Source organism: Antedon bifida, chromosome 9 (assembly GCF_963402885.1).
Source record: "Antedon bifida chromosome 9, ecAntBifi1.1, whole genome shotgun sequence".
NCBI lineage: Eukaryota > Metazoa > Echinodermata > Crinoidea > Comatulida > Antedonidae > Antedon > Antedon bifida.
The window spans coordinates 12,359,615-12,378,675 of record NC_136234.1 but is presented as its reverse complement, the minus strand read 5'-3'; the positions used below and the strand labels follow the sequence as shown (position 1 = coordinate 12,378,675).

Genomic DNA, 19,061 nt, shown 5'->3' with positions numbered 1-19,061 from the left:
AAATTGCTTTTTATGCATACAATGGATGGGAACAAGGTATGGAAATATTCTTATATCAACCTATGCCATGTATTGTTGGACTGATATTTTGGCCAATACAGTATCTGCTAAAAAATAGGCCTATTATTTTATTTTATTTATCATATTCTTTAAAAAATATATTGTACATTTATGGATGTGTTGGTACTGTAGGTATCAAATGGATTTTGATAACATGTAAAGGACCCGTGTATATATGTTTCTATGTTTCTTCCTTCATCATGTTTATAACAAACTGGGTAATATCTCGCAACTCAATGAAGTGAATATTGCACTAAGTTCCGAAAGAAATGACCGACAGATAATGGAAGGAGAAACTCAACGATTGAAAGAATAATATGAAGATATTAGAAAGCTTATGGAGCAATTGATAAATAAAGAAGGCACATATAGAAGGTAATAAATCATTGATGATTCGCATGTGAACAAGGTAAGGTAGTAGGTAAAGTTTATGTCATTAAAAAAGACGATTTGGTACAATACCCAAAGTAGCCTTCAACCTATGTCCTCCTACATGTCCTCCGTAGGCCTACAGTATGTAATATTTATTTTAGATTGTTTCTAATACAAAGTAATTTTCTTTGTAGAATAAATCAGAAATGTGTCGATTTAGAAAGCGTTATAATTAAAAGTAAACGTGAATTCAGAGCATCAAAGAAGAAGTTTAAAAGAGAATGCGAGATTTTGAATGAAGAATTGGAGAATTTGAAGAAAGAATTGAACGACGCCAGAAAGAATAATATAAAGCAAAAGATAAACAAGACCTCTGCAAACAGCAAGCGTCAGTGTGTATTTATTTTGAAAGAAAAAGGTAATGTACGTTTTATTTCCCATTATTACGGATTTTATACAATACAATATTTTTATAAATGAATAACGCGTCTCTAATTTTATTAATTTTTATAACCTCTTAATAATGTATATAAATTTAAATAGGCCTATACTTTGGTTTAACTTATAATAATAATTCAGGTTGAATGAGAAATGTTGTGAAGTAACCAAAGAAAAGAAAGCATGTGAACAACTAATGGAACAGTTAAAGAAAGCAAGTGATGAAATAAAGAAAGTAACTGATGAGAAAAAAGAATTAATGACGGAATTTGAAATGTACAAGCAAGAATCTTTGGATCAATTTGAAACAGAAAACACAAAGTAGAAAATACATTTGATAACTGGTAATCATGTTTCTATGGACTAATATCTATATCAAAGATTAATTAACTGACAATGGCATAATAACCTCTTATAATAATGTTAATTTAATTATAGTTTGTTTTCACTTTATAATTCAGGTTGAATGAGAAATGTTGTGAAGTACCTAAAGAAAATGAAGCATGTGAACAACTGATGGAAGAGTTAAAGAAAGCAAGAGATGAAATTAAGAAAGTAACTGATGAGAAAAAAGAACGATGGATGGAATGACGGAATTTGAAATGTACAAAACCTATGGTTCTTCCAACTTCTAAACTTGACACACATGATTCAAGTGTCTGCAAGTCACAAACAAAAGCTAAAGTAATGAAGGATGTCTTATCTGATGATTCAGATCATAATGAGGATTCAGCTCAAAATGATAATGAATTTGTCTCAAATATTCTTTCAGCCACTAAATGTTCCAAAAGAGTATAAAAAAATGAACCAGATCATGATGATTTCATTGTTACCACCAATCAAAAGAGAAAGATCCCAAACAGTAAATCCATAGAAAAGCCACTAAATGTGCTGGCTTGCCTCATCATAATAATGATTGGTTCAGTAAAGGCAAAAGTAGACCAGACATTAGTTCCCAACTGTGACAAGAAAAAGTGAGCTAAATGAGAGTAACGGTATACTTCCAAACTGTTTTGTCAAACAAATGTGTTTGCCAGTTCTGAAGGTTTGAATGCTGCGGAAGGCAAAGATTCAAGGAAAGAAATGACCTCATACAGAGAAGTCAGTGATTTATTAAACATTCAATCCAGCCATGAAAGCCAAATCAAAGAATGCTCTTTTTATCTTGGGAAATTCACCCTTCTTTCATCCAAACAAATTTACATGACAATGCAGAAGTGCAAGATGAATATAACTATGTAAAATCAGGAGCCCAAATATGTCTTGGATAGATGTAGGAAAGCTTTCCAAAGGTTCAGCCGTCATTTGAATTGTAGTGCTGCCTGTCAAAATGTTTACAACATGAATGAATTAAAAGTGCTCTGTGCAAAACAAAGGAAAGAGAGTATTAGGCATCATGTACAAATGAAAGAAACAAAAAGATGAAGATTAATGAGCCATTATTAAAGAAAACAAGGGCAAATGAAAAACGGAAGGAGAAACAAAATAGGAAGATTGATGAGTCATTGTTCAAGAAAACACGGGAAGATGAAAAACAGAAGGAAAGAAACAAAAATAGGAAGATTGACGAGCCATTGTTCAAGAAAACAAGGCCTGATGAAATACAGAAGGAAAGAAACAAAAATAGGAAGATTGATGAGCCATTGTTCAAGAAAACAAGGGCAAATGAAAAATAGAAGGAAAGAAACAAAAAGAGGAATATTGATGAGCCATTGCTCAAGAAAAAAAGGACAGATGAAAAACAGAAGGAAAGAAACAAAAAATAGGAAGATTGATGAGCCATTGTTCAAGAAAACAAGGGCAGATGAAAAACAGAAGGAAAGAAACAAAAATAGGAAGATTGATGAGCCATTGTTCAAGAAAACAAGGGCAAATGAAATACAGAAGGAAAGAAACAAAAATAGGAAGATTGATGAGCCATTGTTCAAGAAAACAAGGGCAGATGAAAAACAGAAGGAAAGAAACAAAAATAGGAAGATTGATGAGCCATTGTTCAAGAAAGCAAGGGCAGATGAAAAACAGAAGGAAAGAAACAAAAATAGGAAGATTGATAAGCCATTGTTCAAGAAAACAAGGGTAAATGAAATACAGAAGGATAGAAACAAAAATAGGAAGATTGATGAGCCATTGTTCAAGAAAACAAGGGCTAATGAAATACAGAGAGGCATATATTTAATAACTGGACTTTCTATGGACAAATTTGTATGTCAAAGAGTGACAATGACATATATAACCTATTGTTTGAGCGAAATCAAATGTTGATATAAAGTTTGCGGTACACCACGTATAACTGTTGAGTTTCTCGACGTTTCGATCAATATGCTTTGCGAAAGTCCATGAAACTTGGAATATAAGTGGAAAAGGGTGGGACTGGTGTCAAAGCCACACACAATAGCAAGTTCACACAGTAGGAGGGACACATAGATCATGTGTCTAGACAGGATTGGCATGGTTTACTGTCGATGAAGATTCTTGTTGAATAAAGATAGCCAAATGCCACTGATAACAAATCCAATATCTTGATGAACAGTGTTGTGTTTATAGATTTCAATAGCTTCCCTGGTTCCTCTGGAATGCCAAAAAGGAACGGTAGCAATTAGTTCAGTATCTTTCCAATTAACTCGGTGTTGTTGTTTGTGAGAATGCATAACTATTGATGATTAATTTGTCTTGCTCTCCTCTTCTTGCATGGCCTTGATGTTCCTTGAGCCTGGTTTGAAGGTCACGTCCAGTTTCCCTATGTTTACCTTTCCACTTTCACATGGGATACAGTATACACCAGGTTGATAACCAGTATGTACAATCATTTAAGGTAGATACAATGTCTATTGACATTGATAATGCCAAGGTATATGCTACTAAGCTGATTTACATCAGGTTGGCTGTGTTAGATGGTTTTTCCTTGTGTGTTTGAAGACACTGTGACAACTTATTGACTGCACTATGAAATACTTTTATGTCGGCGTTTTGTAGTAGTCGCTGGATACGATGGGAAAGCTGTTTCAAATATGGTAAACATAAAGACTTTATGAACTCTGCAGGATCGCTGTTGTTGGTTGACGATAACTTAAAGTCCTTCCTGTTGTAACCATTGAGTTCCAATGCTTTGTTGTATTTCTCACACCTATCAGAAACAATGCTCGTCTATAGCTAGTTTCCATTCACTATTGTTCATGAGAAACAATGCTCTTCTATAGCTAGTTTCAATCCCTCCCACTCGGTGAACTTGCTACTGTTTCTGGCTTTCACACCAGTCGAACCCTTTTCCACTTATATTCTAAGTTTCCTGGACTTCCTGCATTTTCAGTCCTGAGGACGATCAAAGCATATTAATCGAAACGTCGAGAAACTCAATAGTTCTTTTCAGAACTAATATACGTGGTGTACCGCAAACTATATATCGACATATATAACCTCGTTTGATAATTTTTATTTAATTATTATACTTTGTTTTCACTTTATAATTCAGGTTGAATGAGAAATGTTGTGAAGTAACCAAAGAAAGGGAAGCCTGTGAACAACTGATGGAAGAGTTAAAGAAAGTAGGAGATGAACTAAACAAAGTAACTGATGAGAAAAAAGAACTTGAAATGTACAAGCAAGAATCTTTGGATCGATTTAAAACAGAAAACACAAGTAAATACGATTAATAAAAGTTAATTTATTTAATATAAGATAATGTATTTAATCTCAGTGGCACTGCTTTGCGATGAGGAAATTAGCCTACAAATTTGGGTAGAATTTGAAAGCAATTGGGATTGAAAGTCCAGCGTTATAATCACATATCAAAAAATAGTAGTAGTAGTAATAGTAATAGTAGTAGTAGTAGTAGTAACATAGACCTATCTTATTTATATCAATATAACAAGGACTATTGTGGTATTTCAGATTCAATGAGAAAAGCACCGACCCAAATGGAAAGAAAAACATATGTGAATTGATAATAGAGAAGCTTAATGCACAAGGAAAGAATGTAGCAATGGAAAAGGATGGATCACTGAATCATCAAAATTCAAGTTTGGAGATAACCAGTATGTACAATCATTTAAGGTAGATACAATGTCTATTGACATTGATAATGCCAAGGTATATGCTACTAAGCTGATTTATTCCAGACTCATCGGATTGCAGATGTCACGACAAGTCAATTTTACTGAAGTTATGTCGAGTGAACTATCACCAGTACCGACTGCATTATTTAACGATTCTGGGGATATGCGGACATCTACAGTAAATCAAAGTCCCTATTGTCAGCCTGAATTTTAAAACCGGAATCTATGGGTACAGTAATTGATGGCTGTGCTTTATTGTGGATACCCAGCTGGCCATCATCTAGTCCAACCAATCAACCAACAGTAATGGATTTCGTAAACAAATGTAAAAAGTCAAATTGATTAAAATACAGTGATGTATATTTAGTTTTTGATAGTATAGGTACAATGACTTTAGTACAAAATGCTCCACAGGGACATCAAAAGGAAATAATGGTAGAAGAGTGTTTCAGCTTACCACTACACCACCACTCCCATCACAGAAACTGGCTCTTACTGTAACTCAAAATAAGAAGCAATTAATAAATATCATATGCAAAGATATGGAGTCCGATGCAGAATTACAAAAGAAAACGTCCAAAAACAGACTTGTAATAAATGGACAAACACCTGTTGAAGTAAGTTCCGATGGTTCCTTTTATAGGAACGATTTGTCAACATCTCATGAAGAAGCGGATAACATTCTTGTACAGTAGGTGACTGTGCTCGCAGACGACATGGATGTGTATGCCCTAGTGCTTTACCATTATTTCAAAGAAAACATAAATTGCCAATGGTGATGGAATCTCCAATTACGAATAGAAGTGTAATAGATATTCAATCCACAATAGAAAAGAACAAAGACATTGTTCCAGGAAGTTTAGCTGCTCATGCTTTATCTGGATGTGACACTGTCGCAGCATGCTTTGGTATAGGAAAAATGTAAACAATTATTGAGAAAGGCGACATTCTTTTGGATAAATTAGATGATGAAAAAGCAGATTGGTCAGAAGTGATCAGGCAGGCAACAATGTTCATGGCAACTTGTTATGGCCAATTTAATGTCAGCAATATGTCAAAAGCAGGAAGTTTGGACTGCGAGAGTCAAGTTGGTAGACTAGACCAATACTCCAAATCTAGCTTAACTGCCTCCAACTACAGAGGCTTTTATCGAGAATGTAAACCGTGCCCATCTACAAACATATATTTGGAAAAATGCACTGAAGAATCATCCGGCATAACTGAATCCGATCAATTATGGATGGATCAAAGAAGGGAGTACAAGATCTTTATTACCATTAACTGTACCCTCAAGCGTTACCCTAGCACCTGATAGCATATTGAAATTGATCAGGTCCACCTGTTCTAGTGACATGCCATGTAAATATATGGGCTGTGGGTGAAATCATGCCAAATTAGCCTGCACAATATTTTGTACATGCCGTGGATCAATTGCAAAAAAAAACAAAACCAAGGAAGCTAACAATAGATCGAGTAATCGATGATGATAATGCCCACTATCAAGTCAATCCTTAAAAAGAACCAAACTTGCTACCTACAAATCCACAATTACCATTTGCAAGATTAGTAAGCCAGCAATCTAAATTAAAACTTCTTTTCTGGAAGTATTCAAGGTTTGCGAATGCTGGAGACCAGACAGTTCCAACGTTTACCGGATGGCTTTCAATTGTGGGTACTGATCTTTCAAATACTTATAGCGAAACGGTAATCACTTACCTTCCTCCTATCCACAAGCCAATTACCGACTTCTTTCCGCTGCTCGCGATAGTCTGAGCAAAGAATATTATATATATATATATGCGTTTTGTGTAAATTATTTACGGGAGGGATGTAGTTCCAACGTCTGCCTTTGGTTCTAGGTTTACGACATCTACTACTACCCAGTACTGTATATGATAGTTTTCCTCACGTAGGCCTATTACGTGCCGTGTCTCCCAAAATTGTGATAATAGGGATCGCCGTTTAGTAAGTCAATATAATCAAGGTGTCAAAATTGTTAGATAATATTACAGATATTTTCCTAAAAAATCACATAAAATTCCTCCTTAGAACATGCCGATTAATTTATCTATTTTTAAACTAATAAAGAAACAACAATGAAGATAAATAAAAAGAAAGTTGGTCAGCGAATGCTAATTACTAAAATGTGAGTATGCCAAGGAAGAGCATCTTTTAACCTGACTAAACATCTTCACATGGCAATGAACATTTTTATAAATCCTAAGAAAAGAAGGTGTATAGTACAATTAATAGAAAAGATTCATTCCAGTATCTCCCGACCATTCGTTGGAAATAGATGAAATCACTAAATCTCCTAAATTAAATTAACTAGTTATTTTGTAGAATGGGCCCCATTATGCGTCACATGAAGCGGGCGGCGTCGTCACACGTAGTGGTTGCGCGTTGTTAGTATGAACGCCTTGTGCGCGCTTCGATGTTACTACGATACAGAACTCATTCGCCATATCAACGGATCATAACAAACGCCTTCAGAAAACTATTGGAAACCTTTCGGAAAGTTATATTGATTTCATATCTCGTATTGTATCTATATTAACTATTGATGGGTAATCCTTTGACCTTATGCCACCGCAACTCAGTTGAGGAATTCGTTGCGGATAATCGCAGAGAATTTAATTCGGAAGACGGATCTAGCGTTGATCCTCCAAATGTCCAGGTGGTTGTGGCAACCGAAAGTTCTGAATCTAAGAACACGACAGCAGATGATGATCAAGTAACTGCGTTAACAATTGACACAGATAAGCTGTCGCATACTAAGGATGGGAAAGACAAGAAAAAGAAGTCTAAATCACGTTTGGCCAGACTTCGACGATCACTGAAGAAGTCGAAGAGAGTCGAACTTGATAATGAGGATGCTACCGATGCTGCAACAATCATTATTGATGATCAACAACCACCAGTTGATGTGGTGACAACAGAAGTTGCCAATGACAATGGAAGGTATGTCTGGCATTTGTTTAGTATAGTGTCTAGGTTTATGTATTGGATTCTTAAATTAAAAATATTTTACAAATAATAATTTAATTTGCTTTTATTCTAGTATTCAAACGGACATTAAAACAGAAGTGATAGAGGTAGATGAGCTCGAATGTGAAGACATGGAAGAAACGAATGTTCTGTAAGCCTAAGAAGTATTACTTAGTTTTAATACACTACTCTGAATAATGTATGCATTCTTATGTGGAGAATATTTACATTTTATTGGATAAATTGTCTTTAATACATGCATACATCATTAGTTACATTTTTTTTTTTGAATTTTGGTCAATTATTATTTTAATTTTATTTAATTTTGAAATCCATAGAGATCAGCCCATTGTAGAACTTCTAAAAAACGACGATGAGCTCAATATCCCAGAGGATAACTCTGACGACAGGAACAGTTTGTGGTCCGACGTAGAGGACGACGACGGGAAGATGGTCCAAGAAGGTATGAGGTGCCTTTTATTTAAGATATTGTTTATTACGGTCTAAAATATTTATAGATATTTCATTTCTAAAAATGAGTCAAACTTATTAATATTACGTACTTTTTTTCAAAAGGTGAACATGATTGGATTGCCGATACACAGAATCAGATTAGAAGGTAAATCACCCGCAATAATCACAATTAATTCATCATCATCATCATTATTTTTAATCATCGCCATCATATTCATTCAAATAATCTTTAACATCAACATGTCATTGATGATGATGATAAGTATTCCTTCTTTTTTTCAGCATGGCATCGGAAATGTCAGTAGACAGTCAGCTTTCTAGTGTCCAACGACGTCGACCACCGACACGATACGGACTCATGAATGAGCTGAAATTATCGTTTGGTCCTGGTGTGGACAGAGAGCTACCGTCAATCTTCTCCAGTGCTAAAAACAACCATCCTCGTCATCGTAATAATCCGCTAATGCAAGGAATCAAACATGTTAATAAATTCCACCAGGTAAAATAATTAAATAACACACAATGAGAAACAATTACCAAATGGGGTTGGTGGAGAAAAGAAGGAGAGAAGGGGAATGTCAACATGGCAGTGGACTTATTTTATTTTTAAAAGAATCCCTCTAAACTAAGCTTCTTTTTATACGGTACAAACTAGAAGAGGAGGAAAGGCAGAACAAAAGACGCCTTCATAGACTGGTCATGACACGAGAACGAGACACCCAGTATAAGTTACGGATGTGGGAAAACCGGCAAAGAAAGAAGGAAAGAGATCACTTAGAGGTTCACTTTGAGGTGGACGAGTGGTAGCGGGGAAGATGTCATGGACGAGGGGGTGTTTTGATGGAAGATCACACAAGGATCATTTAGTTATCAGACTTATCATGTATTTCAACGACTACGAAGACAAAATAACAAAGAAGAAGAAATATATTATTTACGGATAACAATAAAGATTTTCCTATTTATTTAAAGTTTACGTGTTAGGCCTATTTTTGTTTAAAAATGTTGAATATTAGAGTGAGTAGGTCATCAGGGACTTGTCTACCAGTATGAATTAGGGATGGAGGGATCCGATGGGGAGGAGGGTGATTGTGAACATCTGGTTTTTGTCTTTCAATCAATTTAGTAACATCTTCACATAAATTATGCCAACAACCACGACGCCACATAGTAACCACGACGCTTGCAACAACCATCCCATTAAAGAAGACGCTGCCAATACTTATGCCAACAGCCACGACGCCACCTAAAACCACGACGCTGGCAACAACCATCCCATCAAGGAAGTCGCTGTCAATAACGTATGCCAACAACCACGACGCTGGCAACAACCATCCCATCAAGGAAGCGCTGTCAATAACTTATGCCAACAACCACGACGTCACCCAGTAACCACGACGCTGGCAACAGCCATCACATTAAAGAAGACGCTGCCAATAACTTATGCCAACAACCGCGACGCCACCCAGTAACCACGACGCTGACAACAACAATCCCATCAATGAAGACGCTGCCAATAGTTATGACAACGGCCACGAACCCATCCAGTAACCACGACGCTGGCAACAACCATCCCATCAAGGAAGTCGCTGTCAATAACTATGCCAACAATCACGACATGCCAGCAACTGTGCGACGCTGCCAACATTCATTCTAACACAGAAGACCTATAACCTATAACTTCGATGCCGCCAGTCATCATGCCAGCAAATAGGCGTTGCCAACTTTCATATTAGGATACAGGATAGGATACACATTATGCCTACGGATGCACAGACATTTAACTAAGAAACTTTGAACCAATCAGAAAAGGCCTAAGTTAGAGATGAAATTGAGCGGTAATTTCTTTTTCCTGACAACCACGTAGAGGGAGAGATAAAGTTCTATATCGTTGTGAATTATAGCTTTATCATTACATTTCTGTGGTTATAATGGTTAGTATGTTTAATTTATCGTATTATTTAACTGTCATTTTTTATATAATTTTATAGTACTAGGAAGATTTATTGTTATCCGCTGATTTTTTTTTAGACAAAGTGTCTAGGCCTTCACGGTGCCTACCGACGTAGCCTAATTATTGCCTAATCTAGATATGTAGGTACCGTAGTTCAATCTAGGCACGTGTAGATAGCCTATACAAAAAAGAATAATCAATCATAAATCAACGACTATTAAATGGACATATGTGCCTTACAACTAAGGTCTAGTATAATCATTTATTATAATTTGATTTTAATTTTTTTTAAAGATTTGCGTTATTCACTGATTTTATCAAAACATTGGTATTAGCTGTGCATATCAAGGCTAAGGCCTACTTATTGGCTAGCTTAGGGCACGCATAAAAAATACTACGCAAAATCACGGCTAATATTCAACCCATGTATAATATTATTTACTGTAGACCTGCATTTAACTTTATTGATTTCAATAAGTGCCCTAGTCTACTGTACATTGCTATTAGGAGTGGTTTTTATAGTGAAACATCCTCTTTAATATATATTTATGATTTTATTTTCAGGTTTTGTCCCATTGCTTAAAATATGGAATTCGGTGTGCAACAGAAGAAAAGTAATACAACAAACTTTTCTCTATATATAATTGGAAACAACAGAAACACGTGTAGCTAATTATAAGAAATTGTTACAATTGGTGTCAGATCGGGCTGGATATAGTGATAAATATTATCTTGATATACACAGACGATTTAACGGTTTTAGATCTTCAAGCAAAATATGCTACATGGCACAGAAAATGTTACCAGAATGTAGTACATACAGGACATAACAGAGACAAACGACGTTATGAACAGACCATCGCAGAACACCATGGCAGTCCATCAACTAGTTCTGCAACATTTACTCGATCACAGTCAACACCCTTTATTAATAATCTGTTCTTTTTTGGTGAGGCAGCAGGAACTGACAGACATCCATTGCATAAAGTAGTAACACAAAATGCTGGTTTATCACTGAAAGATGCAATAGAAAAAAGTGGAAATGAAAAATGTAAAGTAAAACTTGGTACTGCTATGATCCACAAGATGCTCATGCAATTGGTATAAGATATCACAAGCTATGCTAGGCCACAGGTGTCACTGGACCAGACTGTTCTGGAGATAAATCTACCACCTGCCAACCTCCTGATGTTATAAAAACATCAGTTGTGGTTCTTGATATGGCAGCAGTGGTCCATATGGTACGTGATCCCACAAATGTCAATACTTTCAATGAGTATGTGAAGTACAACATCATACCATTCTTAAAGGCCCAATTAAAGAGAGATAATCAACGAATTGATGCAGTATGGGACAATTACCCAGAGTGTAACAACATTAAATTGTTGACGCAACAGCGACGTGGAAATGGTCCTCGAACAAAAGTTGGTGATGGAAACACAAATATTCCAAAACAAGACTAGAATAGATTTTTAAAGAATGAAGAAAACAAGAAGGAATAGTTCAAAATGTGTGGGAAACGTCTTATAAGTAATCGCTTTGATGCCGTTCTTTCAAATAGAGAGTGTGATGTATTATCTCTTCAGTCATGTAACCATTCTGGGACAGACACCAGGATTATCTTACATCTGTCACATGCAGCAAAAGAAGGTCATTTTACAGCGTATATTCGTACAGTGGATAGTGATGTTGTCATCCTGGCAATTCACTTTTTTGAGACCCTTAAATTCAAGGAACTTTAGGTTGGCTTTGGAACAGGAAAGCATTATCGTGATATTCCTGTTCATACCATCTTTTTAAATCTTGAGCCAACAAGATGTGTTGCATTACCACTTTTTTAGTCTAACTGGATGCGACACAACTTCACAATTTCTTGGGATTGGTAAAAAATCTGCCTGGTCAACATGAAATAGTAAATCCACTATAACAAAGACACTTGTAGAACTCATCAACCATCTGTTGTCATTTGATATTGAATCCGAACACATGAGAGATATCGAACGATTTATTGTTATTGTACAATAAAGGGTGTGGCTTTTAATGAAGCTAGGCATCACATGTTTATAACTGGCAGCAAATCATTAGAAAAACTACCACCAACTCAAGCTGCATTATTCCAGCATGTAAAGAGAGCGTTACTGCAAAGCAAGTTTTATTGGAGTCAAGCAATCGTAGCTCATCAGAACATCCCTGATGACTCAAACAACTGGAAGCCACTGTGGACCACACTTACTGACGCTTCTGTGGAATGTGCTGTACTTATGCACTGCGGCTGCCTCAAGACTTGCGCTGGGAGGTGTAAATGTTCTTGTGCTGGTGTCAGATGTACAAGTTTGTGCAAGTGTGAAAGTGGATGTAGTAATTATGAATCTCATAATGCCTAAAATGTTGAAACTCAAGGTAAAACAGTGTTCTATTTTTATGGAATAGAATCTTACCGAGGTAAATAAAAAGAATTATTTCTGGTTAAGTTTTTTGAACAAAGTTTTTTTTAGAGTGAATACAAACATACACTTTCTGAACAATTTGACACCAAAAATGAAATTTCTACGGCAACTCAATAATGAGATATGAATAATGTCAGGTCAAAGGTCAAATGTAATATTTCTGATAATTATTTGAAAAAAACCTTCATTATAGCCAATAGAAATGTTTATGCTATGAACATTTTGAAACCTAAATCAAATCTCTATGACAAGTAATTTTAGAGATATCGAGAAATATGTTTATATTGATTCAGTTAGAAATTGTAATATACTGTACACCATAAAAGTCAAAGGCAAAATGACGTACTTCCGGTCATTTTTTGATTAAATGTTCCATTTAACTAAATAGTAACAACTGTAACATATATATTTTGAACAATTTGACACCAAAATAAACTCTCTACGACAACTCATTATTGAGATATGGCAATGGCAAAAAAAATGGGTTAAAGGTTAAAAATGGTACTTCCGGTCATTTTTTATAAAAAAAACTTAAATAGATTAAATAGGAATGTTTATGTTCTGAACATTTTGAACTCAACTCTCTATGACCAGTAGTTTCAGAGATACAGAGTGTTTGAGCGAAACTGTCCGCCATTTTAAATTATGCAAATTAGGTGACCCAAGGGGTCATTTCGCTTGGCGCTTATCAAAAATTGAATTAGTATAGGGTGGGCGACCTGTATACCAGATTTGGTGCTTTTGGAAAAAAAGTGAACCAAACACCCATATTTCATCCCTAACAGACTCCACTAATATACGAATTAACTGTATAGCTTTTTTCGATGGGTAATTCAAGGACCAACTGTTAATACTATGACGTCTGGAAAAGCCTCCACAATCAATCAGCGTGCTATGAACCTTAGTCAAAGTACAGTATACATGTATCTGTCTGAGCGTCAATCACGAAATACAAAAACCCAAACTTTACAACATAATCATGACATGCCTCGACAGGTAGCAGTTGAATTATAGCAAAATCCTGAAACTAGAATCAAAGATGGCAATGACTGTTCTTGAACAAATGCTTACACTAATGATATGGTGTATATTCCGCCTGACATAGTGTATGGGCGACACATATTTTTTGCCGCAGACAACGTTGAATTTGCAGAAGACACTCCAAATAGTAAGTGTACAGGTCATGGAAAAAAATGCGAAAATTTGACGAACAAAAAGTAAATTCCCACTGTTCAAAGTGATGCAACAATATATGCAAATGGTACTAGAAATGCTGATGTTTATTCGATGGGTACGAACACAGGATTGGAATCTACATATAATGGCTATGGAAACATTCACAAAGCACTTTTTTGCTCATGACAGACTTAATTATGCACGTATGGTACCTTTATATCTCGCAAACATGAAATCACTAAAGGATTATAATGATTCGGTTTACGAGGAGTTTTTAAAGGGTAACTGGGCTGTTAACAAGAACAGATTTGTGTCATTCTGTACAATTGGTGCAGACCATGCCCTCGAGCAGATTAATCGTACTATGAAGGTTTCCAGTGGATTCTCGTAAGTTTTTTCTTATTTCACCTGTACTAGCAAATCTTGCTGATGAAGCACAACAAATCATGTATGCATCACCATGAACTTCATCAATTCTATTGAAGCGTCATGATAATAACATCAACAAACTTATTTAAACCATCAGACACTTCACAGATCCATTCTCCGAGAACAGTAAAGATCTACTTAATCTTGTCACCAAAGTTGCCAAGCCAATCAAGGTTAAATATGACTTCTGCAGGCAATCTGAAATAAGAAAAGCGATGCTAAACTTATTTGTTTCGCATTGTGTCGGCTGAAACTAACATTTGGTCGCATATGAAGAAACAGCGTTTAAACACATGGAAGACATCCATAAAATCATTGAAAATCAAAGTTAATGATAAAGTGATTGAGTTAAAAGAAGACCGAAGTTTATTTGCAAGAATGCTTGTTGTCTGTAAATCCCGACCTGATATAAATCTGAAGAAATCTGTTGGCAAACATGAATTTTCTGTTGTACCAAGATCTATGTTTGCTGCTGATGGAACAATGCTTCATTGTTCAATGAAGAGTAGTTTTATAAAAATATCAACAAATAAAGAAGTTATTTCAACAGAACAATCAGAACAAACCATTATAGTGACCCTTATAGATGCCATGGCTATTGTATAATGGATGGGTAAACCAGAGTGGATAACAAATTGTAACGATCTTGCAGAACATTTCACAGCATGCATATTTCAACGATTTGGTTATGCAATATTTGACAGATATGATATACCACTTTCTTTGAAATCGGCAACACGTATAAGATGACAGGGAATCCAACAACCAGTATGTTATCATATTACTGACACAACAGAGATCTTTAAAGTTCCCCTAAAAAAACTGGAAAAAAAAGGAGATTACCAGTTATCTGGCAAGATCTCGCAAAGGCACAGAAAGAAGAACGTAGCGTTGTAGTACGTAGCCTGGGGGTCTAAGCGCAAGGCAACACACAAAGATGTAAATTACCGTGAAAGCAATCAAGAAGAAGCCGATTCAAAGTTAGCTGCTTCATGCTATTGATGCAACAACTGGTGCAACAAAACTACAAATTTATTCCCCAGATACAGATGTGCTAGCCATTAGACGGTACCCAGATTTGTGTAAAGACACGTCATTTGTTACTGGTGTTGGACAGAAGCAAAGGGAAATATACCTACAACCAATCTCTTGGTCCAACAAAAACAGCAGCTCTTCCAGCAATTCATGCTCTCAGTGGAGCTGACAACATTGTTAGTTGCAGAGAAAGGCAACATACCTTCTGGAAGACGTTACAGGAATCATGTGACGACATTCTAAATGCATTGGTCAACCTTGGCATGGAAGACAAACCAAGTCAAGAAACATTCGCTAAAATCGAAAGGTTTATATGTCAACTGTATCTACCAAACACAAAACTATCTAAACTAAAAGATGTGAGGTGGTGGTTATTTAAAAAGAAGCAGGCCCAGTCTGAAAGGTTGCCATCAACGCAAAATGCACTGTTCCATGCTATCTTTAGAGCCCATTACCAGATGATTATATGGAATAACGACAAGATCGCCAATCCTGAGCTATCATCTCCAGGAGAATGTGGCTGGGAGACGATAAACCATGAATAAACTACTGAAAAACCAGCTCCAGACGCCATTCTCCATCTGGTAAAATGTGGTGGTGTAAAGAGTCGCTGTTCAACTAAGAGATGTAGCTGTAGAAATGCTGGTCTTCCGTGTACAGACCTGTGTATTTGCAGAGATCAAGATGATGAAGATGATTGTGAAAACTATAAGAAAGAATTATTGTTGGATGAAGATGAGACGGAAGAAGATCAAGAACAATCAAGATCAAGGTGGAGAACTAATTAATATGGAAGAAATGATTTAAGCCTAATATTATGCTTCTATGACAATTCATTATCGAGATATAAAACTTTCACCACAAATTGCACACGGACCCCTATTTTATGACATCTTTTAACCTGACTAATAGGTCAAAGATCATTTTAAAATATAAATATACATAAAAGAACACGACAAATGCTGCAAAACTAGTTGATGTGCTTATGAAGGAAGGTAACCCATTTCAGAAAACCGGTGGTGAAAATTTGGTGACATTTGTTGTTTATGTAACACACAATGAGGTTGGTCAAACAATTTCTTATCGTGACCAATTGGGAAAGAAGCGTTAGTTTGTGACAAGAATGATTATTAAAACAGTTAATTTTTGGGATTCACAAAAGAACAAATTCACATACTTCAAGGATATTGGTGCAGTGGTAAAAACTAAATTACTTAAAGTCAATTAAGCAGGAGAGGACGCTGCTGTCCAGAGTGTTGGTAGTAGCAAAGAGCAGACCTGAATTCGCTCTAAATGTCATAGAAACATACCATCACATTTTTATCCTGATGGAAGAATGATAAGGCTTTCTGGGAAATCCAAGGTAGTACAGTCAATACTAAACCTTCCACTGCCAGACAACATTAACAACACTGTGCAATATGATGATCCCACTGCAGTACCAATTCTAATTATTGATGGAATGTGTGTCGTAAATATGGTGAAAAGGTATCTGATAAGTTCAATGCTTCTCACTTTGCATCTGAATTTGTCAACATTATCGTTGGTATGAGTACACCATACAATGAAGTACGTATTGTGTTTGACCAGTACCTACTACCAGGATCCATGAAAGAAACTACACGAGATTATAAGAACAAACAAAACCAATGTTATCCATTATAACGTCAATGATAACACTGAGATAAACAAGAAATATTTCTTACAAAAAACGCTGCTCGCTTATTGCCGTAACAGTTTTAAAGATATATATTGTCCCTCTGAAAAATATTTTTTATTTCAATCAAATTTGTTTTTGAATGTGTCATTTTATTGTCACATAATAGTTAATCACGTCAACCAAACAATTATTTACTTGAAAAAATGTAATTTAAAGCAAAAAATACTTAAATTGTCAGACAATGGTTTTTGGTTTATAATTAAACGTTTCTTTTCTCTTTTTATACGTAAATAAATATTATTGTTTTGTTACAGAAGTGAATAACTTGTATTTGAAGTAAAATGATTCCTATTTTGATATGAAACACTGTCACTTTATTGCTAAAGTCAAGTCTGGGGGTCACTTCATCAAGCCTAGATACTTACAAACAAAAACTTTAATGGACTGTTTTGATAATAATTAAATGATTATCTGACAGCTTTGCTTTGGGATTTGTAATTTTAGCATGACGTGTCCTAGTTTACAAAAAAAACCCAAAAACGTCAGCCTACTATAACTGCTGCTTGCTTTCAGCTTCTGAATGAGTAGTCCTCTTGGGACATAGCTGACTAAAGCAGCAGCGTGAAAACGAGACTTTTTTATCACATACAGAGACCAAGGCTGAGTTGACAGAATATCTTTGTTTCATTTTTTCGCGTTACGACGAGGTCGATACTCTAACTCTAACGTTCTTCGCTAGACATCAAATGTTCGCGTTATCATTTCAACTTGATCGTTTGAAAAACGATCGTCTTTGAACTTTTAACGATCAACAATGTGTATTCGTTGTGTGTGTGTTACGTTCGTCAATTTTGTGTTGCATTCGTTACAAAGCATTTGCAGTTAGTGTTAATATTTATTGTCCCCCAAAATCATGAAAAATGAAGATTAATCAAATTAGATTTTGCCATTTAGTCCATTTTGCAGCTTTAATAAAGTTAATAATTTTCACAGAAAAAAATGCAAACAAAGACCAATTGACTGGCAGCCATTTAAATAACTATTATGTAACATTAAAATTGCGTATTCTACAACATATGTTAAACAATTATATTTTCAGGAGGACAATACATCTTTAGGTAAATAAATTATAAAAGAAAAATTAACTGTACGTATCTGCCGCCCTCTAAACAGTACAAAATCATCAGCATGTAAAATGTTCTCATGTATTAATTTACTAATCTTGTTTATTTATGAATATCACATGAAATTTATTATAAAACACGAACAAGCGTTTTGTATATTGTATACAAACAAACAATACAGAGCATCAAGAGAATATTAATACACCTTCTTTTTCATATCGAGGTCTATTTTATGTATAAAAAGTCGCGTTAGTAGGCCTATTTATATATAGGCCTATATAAAAAACTGTAATAATTGAATAAAGTAAAATACAAATTTAATTTGCCATGGTTGACAAGCCTTCTGAATATGTATAATACTGCATCATGATAGCACACTGATCGTGAGTCATTAGTTAAGTCTATGACTCAGGGGATACAGTATGATCAGGGTCTGCCAACAGAGTATAGTCTAGGCCTCCTCCTTTCCGCTGCTCGCGATAGTCTGAGCAAAGAATATCTGATATATAATTATATGCATTTTGTGTAAATTATTTACGGGAGGGATGTAGTTGCAAAATCTGCCTTTGGTTCAAGGTTTACGACATCTATTACCCAGTGGTACTGTATATGATATAATAACACATAAGTGTTTTCTTCATGTAGGGCTATTACGTGCCGTGTCCCCCGACAGCCTAAATTGTTAAGTAAGGCGTAAGCCAAGGTGTCAAAATTGTTAGATAATATCATAGATAAATTCCTAAAAAAATCGCATAAAAGTATTCCTTAGAACAGGCCGATTAATTAATAAACTTACTTTTAAACCAGCAAACAATAAAGTAACAACAATGAAGACAAATAAAAAGAGAGTCG

At 35.4% G+C, this 19,061-nt stretch overlaps 1 protein-coding gene and 1 long non-coding RNA gene across 2 annotated transcripts in view; one reads left to right on the top strand and one right to left on the bottom strand.

Moving 5' to 3' along the window:
• The window catches only part of LOC144852179 (uncharacterized), a 73,296-nt gene that overhangs the window by 8,540 nt on the left and 45,695 nt on the right, over window positions 1-19,061 (top strand). The gene's annotated exons all lie outside the window — the stretch shown is intronic.
• The window catches only part of LOC144852169 (transmembrane protein 179B-like), a 44,166-nt gene continuing 36,395 nt past the window's right edge, over window positions 11,291-19,061 (bottom strand). Inside the window, exon 5 of the mRNA XM_078709922.1 lies at window positions 11,291-11,352. Within this exon, the coding sequence (XP_078566048.1) occupies window positions 11,350-11,352 (3 nt within the window). The 3' untranslated portion in view covers window positions 11,291-11,349. The remainder of the gene's footprint in view (window positions 11,353-19,061) is intronic.